General features: G+C 32.9%; 1 protein-coding gene across 1 annotated transcript in view; it reads right to left on the bottom strand.

Moving 5' to 3' along the window:
• LOC111688673 (transmembrane channel-like protein) overlaps positions 1-7,066 on the bottom strand; it is a 29,719-nt gene extending 22,653 nt beyond the window's left edge. Inside the window, exons 1-6 of the mRNA XM_023451173.2 lie at positions 6,853-7,066; positions 4,718-4,845; positions 4,353-4,457; positions 1,093-1,281; positions 831-961; positions 595-705 (exon numbers count right to left, since the gene is read on the bottom strand). Of these exons, the coding sequence (XP_023306941.2) occupies positions 595-705; positions 831-961; positions 1,093-1,281; positions 4,353-4,457; positions 4,718-4,845; positions 6,853-6,988 (800 nt within the window). The 5' untranslated portion in view covers positions 6,989-7,066. The remainder of the gene's footprint in view (positions 1-594; positions 706-830; positions 962-1,092; positions 1,282-4,352; positions 4,458-4,717; positions 4,846-6,852) is intronic.
• Between the last annotated feature and the right edge of the window lie 215 nt (positions 7,067-7,281).

The following is a 7,281-nucleotide window of genomic DNA, read 5'->3' as shown; positions in this document are numbered from 1 at the left end:
TTGGTACTTTTTCGTTCTTCAAAAGGTACAAAAGGCTTTAAACACATCATGGTGAAGGGTATATAAGATTCGGCACAGCCGAATATAGAACTCTTACTTGTTTTATAAATAACTCGTCTAACGAAACAATTTATTTCCAACCCAACAATAATTTGGACTTTTTGCGAATTTTTCGACTTATTATATTTGTCGACTATTTGCGGCTTCTTTCGACTTTTTCCGACCTTTTATTGACTTTCCTAATATTTTCGACTTTTATTTATAAAGTCGACTTTCGACTTTTTCCATAGACGATAGTCGAGTTATCGACATTTTTGGAACAAAATAGTCGACTGTTCAATTATTGTTGTATTGAACCCTAATGAAAAGCACTCGACATTTGGTGAAGTGCTAATGAACACACTACTTGAGATTCTCAAAATTTAGAATATGAAAAAAAATATATACTGCAATACTCTGGCATACCTCTGTGTACTGTACATTATGCTGGACCATAATGTACTGTAATCGGTTATCCAATTTTTACGACAAAAATAAAGCTTTTTTTTAAAAAAAATACCATTTACACTGTAAATGTCTTAACAAAATACTCACTTTCTTAATGTGGCTACAAAACTATAAATATAAACGGCAACAGCTGTCAAAAAGTAAGCCAATGGCAGCATATAACCCAATGAACTGGCACCCGAGTAACTCGAATAGTAACTGAAATGGGAAATAGAGAAAAAAAAACAAACTATTTTACACACTCATCAAAAAGCAAATACATATCATTTTTATGTTCACTGTCATAAAATCTGACATAAAAATAAAAACAAAATAAAACTTACCCATAAAACATGGGCGAATACTTAAGATAACCCTCAAATTCCCAAATAGTAAAAAGATTTCCAGCCACTTCATATTCTTTTGAGGACATCTTTTTACGAGGATCTGTTTCATCGTGTTTGGTAGCAAAGTACTATAAATTTAAAAGATAAAGAAAGAAAATAAATATTACATGTAATGCCTTAAACTTTATATATAAATAAATAATAACGCGTAGGTTATTTAACCTTTTGCCATATAAAAACTTTTGTGTAACATTCTCACCTCGGGTCCTATAACAAAAATCACAATTGGCAGAGCAATCATCACATTCACCCACATCAGCCAACGTAAAAATGTAAAATACGAGGCAACACCTGAACCGAAATGCGATTCGATCTCTTTAATGCGCAATTCCCAGGGTATAAGAACCGTAAGAAAACTGGCTGTTTCACGTTTCCAATGACGCCAACGCTGCATAGTTTACATGCAAATAAAAAAATATTTTAATATTTCTTTGTATAAATATAACGTAGACTTGTATTATCCTTTCTTGTGTTTGAATCCTTTAACATATTTACATTTGAGTTTTATTTAATAACATTATTAACACCTACACTTTATATTGTCGCATTATTTAAATTAGAGAGTATAAAGTGGTCGAATTAAAATAAGAGCTAATATCATAAATTAAATAATAATTTGTTAAGATATGTACAAAGACGTAGGAGTTCCCTATAGGGAACTATACAGTAAAATGTTTTGTTAGACACTCATAGATGCACTATGCTAAACGAAGAACATATTAATACAATGTACTTAGGGTGGCTCTTAAAAAGTGGTCTTATTTCCAAAAAATTAAGTACAACAGTTACAGTTACTTCAGGTACGTTCAAAAATGGCCTTCTTCCGGAATTTATAATAAAAATATTTTTAAAATATTAATATCTTTATCAAACCAATAATATTACTGTTTCAATGTTACAAAACAGATCATGCGATTCGCATTATATATGCCACACATAATATGCCTCTCAAATCCACTTAAAGTAATTTGTGGACCACATGAGATTTTAAAAAAAGCGGCTTCTAACGATATACAAATGTATAGTGATTAAAATCTAATTCCCACCATGGAATTTTATAGAGATCGATTCATAATTGACTCTAAATTATATGCGGTTTAGAAGAGGAAAATATTTTGTAACTCCTTAACGGTTTGTCCGATTCGAATGAAATGCCACCTCCATTTTTATTTTTTTAATTGAAATGCATATAACTTTAGACTTAAACACAGTTCACCAACAATTAAGAAATATGTATGTATTTGGACCCGCTTTAAAGCGGAATTTTAATAAACAAATTTAAAATGTTCACTTGACTGCTTTTCTCGGAACTACGATATTATTCAGAAGTAATCGGTGCATAATGAATCTCATTTCGTACAAATTTAAATACACTTATATCCGTTTTCAATATCATATGGTTGAGCATAAAGGCCCGACTATAATGTTCAGAAAAGTCAAAACCGAACGAAAAGTTTCTCAAGTGCTTAAGAAAATCCGAAGAAACTTTTAGGTGTACTTAAGTGCATTTAAAACAATTTAGGCCCATTTTCATATTTATATATGTGCCACACAATCCTCATTAAATTCAAAGACGACCAAGCCATGTCTGTCCGTCTGTTGAAAGCATGACAGAGTCCGAATAGAAAGAGCTAAAGGTTGAAATTTCACATAAATATTTCTTATAGGATACTGGCTTAAAAATACTGGTATTGAGAAGAAATTCGACATAAGTAAGTTTCATACGAGTTAAAATCTACCTAAAAAATCTATGAGGAACGGTCTCATGATTGAACCTGGGTATATAAGATCTTTATTTTCTTTGTGTACAATAAACAAACGAGTGATTCCGTACGGAAAGTGCGGCCAACATCGCCCTTTGCTTAAGCAAATAAAATTTGAAGAAATTCTTTGAAGTACATTATAGTTTGTCACATAAGTTTTATATGTATTCGTACAGTTTCTTAAGCTAACTTAAGCTAGTATATGCATATTATAGTTAGGCCTTAAACTTTCTTTCTTATACCTAGCGATCATATATAATTTTAATTTAAAACACGGATCAAGTTGTTTTGATATATGTAATAGGACGACCCTACTGTACATACATTATCAGAGATAGAAAGGACATACTATGTGTACAATTATGCAGGTAATTTTTAGGAAACAGGAAATGGTTTTTGTTTATCTTTTAAATTATCTTTGTGTAATTATGTTTGAGAGATTTTGGTACATGACTGTTCATAACAACAAGCACTTAAAGTTTATGCGTTATACAGTGTTTAACATCAGAAATATTAATCTGTGACCCAACAAAGTACATTTATATTCTGGGTTCTTATGCAAATCGAACTCGATTAAGCTATGCATGTCAGCATGTTTGTGTAAAGCATTCTTACGTTAAAACTAAGTAAAGGAAGTCCTGTAGACTCAAACAAACCCCATAAAGAAATAAACAACAGCAAAATTGTAGTTGAATTTTTGCCAATTACAAAAAGTGTAATTAGGGACTTTATCTATTTATCTATATATCTATCTATCTATCTATCTATCTATCTATCTATCTATCTATCTATCTATCTATCTATCTATCTATCTATCTATCTATCTATCTATCTATCTATCTATCTATCTATCTATCTATCTATCTATCTATCTATCTATCTATCTATCTATCTATCTATCTATCTATCTATCTATCTATCTATCTATCTATCTATCTATCTATCTATCTATCTATCTATCTATCTATCTGCCTATCTACAATGCCTCATATTCATAAAGTTTTCGCTTTTTCCAGATGCCTTTCAACCTTGCTACATTAATTTTGTTTTAACAAGACTAGCTTTTGATTTAGAGGATATGATGTGAAGCAGAATTCTTAATCTATTGCATGTTTTGAAAGTATTAACAAACATCCTTTTTACCATTAATCCTTGTAAATTCTAAATTAATGGCTTTATGGGATGTGTATCTGCGTATGTGCATATGTATGCTGTTTATGTTAAAAATCAAAACATAGAGGACATTAAAAATGTATGACAACACAGTAACTTAAAAGCATCTAAGGCTATTAAGAGTCGTGTATGGACCAATAATAAAGTATTTTAATTTTAAAACAGTTATAACTCAATATACAAATATTTTTCTACCCAAACCTATTCAAAAGACGTAAAGTGTTTATGTCAGTGATTGTTAAAAACCATTTAAAGCCATTATAAACTCAAATTGACTTTTAAGTGCTTAACAAAAAAGTTATACGAACGTTCATTTTTATTACAACTTTTACTTGGTCTTGGCCTTTTAGTGAAACTGACAAAATTGTAATAAAAAAACAAATGTGGCTGAAAACATGTGAGTCAAGGAAACTTTATCACTTGTAGTTAGAAGATATATTTTTGTTTAGATGTTCTGGATAAATATTTAACAAAATTGTAAATCTAAATAAAAAAGATAGAAAATAAACAAGAAATCACTTACAGCTGCCATTACAATTTTAAAACGCGCCCACAAATCTCGAGTACTGCGTGACATGGCAAAACGTTCCTGAAGAGCACCCTCGTGACGTGCCACATATGTTTTTGCCTAAAATGGAATAGAATTAAAAAGTGAAATTATAAATGAAAAGCATCATCAAGAGTGAACGCAAACGCCGTTTAAGTGTTCAGTTTAGCACATTTCAACAAACATTTTAAAAGGAAGAAGGAGCAAAGTCTCAAAACCAAAAAAACACATCCTTAAAAGTTGTTGATGTCAGTAAAAGCTTTTTGTTCAGCTGTGAGTACTTTATTCTTTCTACCTTTTCTTCTGTTTACCTGTATTTATGTACATTTGTGTTGCCTTACCTGTCGTACTAGTTTCAGTTTTTTTCGTATGGGCCATGGTTGCAGTTTAACTGATTGTATTACCTCCTTGTGAAGTCGTATATTTTCAAATATTTGTTCTTGTGTTGATTCTTGATTTGTGCCCTCATCTAAAAGGGAACATGATGAAAAGTAAATATTTATTTGCAAACAATTTGCAGTCTTGTGTTGTTTTCTTCGTTTCATGTGCATTTGATGAGTAACGAAATTATTGAGATTTAAAAAAAATTGTTTTAATTAAACCTATTCTTATGGAGAAGTGTGCCAAAGGTTTTTTCACCTCACTAAAGACGTTTCGATGAATTTAAATTAATAAATTTATTCACAGTAAACATTTATAGTCGGAAAAACTCCAGCTCCCGTTATCGTTTAACCGGTAGAAAACCTGTCAATTTAACCTAACGATAGAATAAAACCAGACAGTGTGATACAGGACTATGTGAAAACTGATATATGAAGATATTTTCTATGGTGAGTATGATCTTTTTTCTTTGGTAAGCACTTAAGGGATATCCACTTCTTATGAGAGGGAGGGTAGAGAGAGTAGTTTTTGCCGGCATTTGATTTAAACCATTGAAAATCGAATGTGACAGGCAATACTTCTGCAGGAAATTTTTTCCACACACGTACAGTGAGGCTGAAGAATGTATTTTCCTTGTAAAGTATTGTGCAAACCACTGGTTTTAATGGGAGCAAATTAACGAGTATCGGGAACAAGTTCCCTAATCTCAGAGGAACACATTCCATTATAGTATCGGTGGAACTGTGAAATAAACCCAACGTTGCAGCGGAGCTCCAGTGAATCAATATCAATACTGCCACCGATAAGTACCTTTGACCTCTCTTGTACGAAGTCGAGTAACTCTAAAATAGACTTCGAATGGTTCGATGTCCGCCATACAAAATAATAAAATTTTTAGTTGCATATAACTGACGTGTGTAAGGGTTTTCAAGGAATTGTGAACAATGAGCGATCTTAATAAACTTTTTTAGTTCTCCCCGGGGGCATGTTACCTTGGCAAGATCTCCGCCTTGGCGTTATTGTAATCCCGGGGTATAAAGAGGTGGCCAATACCTCCAGTCTGGCCGGGACTAAAACTTTGGTTACAGTCTACTGCTTGGTCCTTACAACGATTGACAGAGGTTAGACCAGAGCACCGCATAATCTGGTACTGTGGGTGCCAGTTGACCACAGGACTATGTTCTGACCGGTCAGTTGGTTGAGATTCCTTCGGGATCCACGTAGTGGCTGTGGTTTAAACCCAAATTCGCGGGAGAATAAGTGGTGGTTAAAAGACTGATGCATGATAAAGTCAATATTTCGGGATAAGGTCGGTGCTGTTGCCGATACACCACAGAGGAGTGACTGTGGGACTAAGCGTTGGAAATGAGTTGGTTGAATGATAATGGATGAAAGCTATCATATGCATATGATACTATTGAATATTTCTTCCTTGTCCAGATATGTTCAGAGTATACTCTGTTAATTACCACAGTGTGTCCCTGTGAGTAAGAACAGAGTCTTCGGCTTATTGATGAATCGTACTTCGGTCCACCGGTTACGTCTCTAGGTGCTGTTGCCGAATCAACAGAGGTCATCCAGTGGTCAGAGATTAGATAGCTCGAGTACTCTAGCAAAGTACTTGTGCATGGACCGGTAAAAGCCAATGTACAAAAATTGCCACCTGAGTTCTTTATTGAAGAACAAAGGGGCGATGGTAGACCATTGTCAAGTCTACCCAATGGATGAAAAAGACCACCGTGAGATAAGGTCGTCAAGGCAGGTGCTCACGTTGAAACTCTCGACAGTCATTTAGTAGAGTCGCGGATATGATATTATTTTCTTTCGACAAAAGTATCATTTATTATCAGAAAATTATCGTGCAGAAGAGTCATAAAAGACACGAATGTGAAAAAATATTAAAAAAATTTCTAGCTGGGTTTTATATATTATAATGTAATGTATGTAAGTTATTACAAGGTCGCTCATACTCTACTATTTTTTATTTATATATTATATATTTTTAAATATAATAATGCGTCATGACGTCAATAAAAAGAAACGTGTGAATAAATGACAATGCGCAATTTCTAAAAATTAAAAATTTGCATCTCACCTGAACTGGTTGTGTAGACACTAGAGCGTCTACGCTCTACATTATCTAATACGTGATCCATTGGACTGGAAGCTCTTCTTGAATTGCGACTGCTACTTTTTCTGCGATAACCACGTACACTAGCACGTCTCTGCATTATAGCCGAAACGGATACTGAGTAATCTTCTTCATCATCATCTTCGTCGTTATCAGCATTACGATAATCCGTATGGTGTGTAGGAGTCGTGATGTAACCAGTATTATAATCTTCAAAATGACGTTGCAAAGGAAAATCTAAGGGAAATGAGATAAAAAATATATGTATATACACACATACAAACATATGCCAAAGTTTTACATTAAATGTAATTCCAATATTATTTTTTTTTTTAGAATATTTTATTAGCAGACAATTTGAAAAACATGTTTGAATAGGAAAATTCTCTCTAT

The sequence above is a fragment of the Lucilia cuprina genome, chromosome 5 (genome assembly GCF_022045245.1).
Source record: "Lucilia cuprina isolate Lc7/37 chromosome 5, ASM2204524v1, whole genome shotgun sequence".
Lineage (NCBI taxonomy): Eukaryota > Metazoa > Arthropoda > Insecta > Diptera > Calliphoridae > Lucilia > Lucilia cuprina.
The sequence above is the reverse complement of the archived record's forward strand: the minus strand, read 5'-3'. Positions and strand labels throughout refer to the sequence as shown.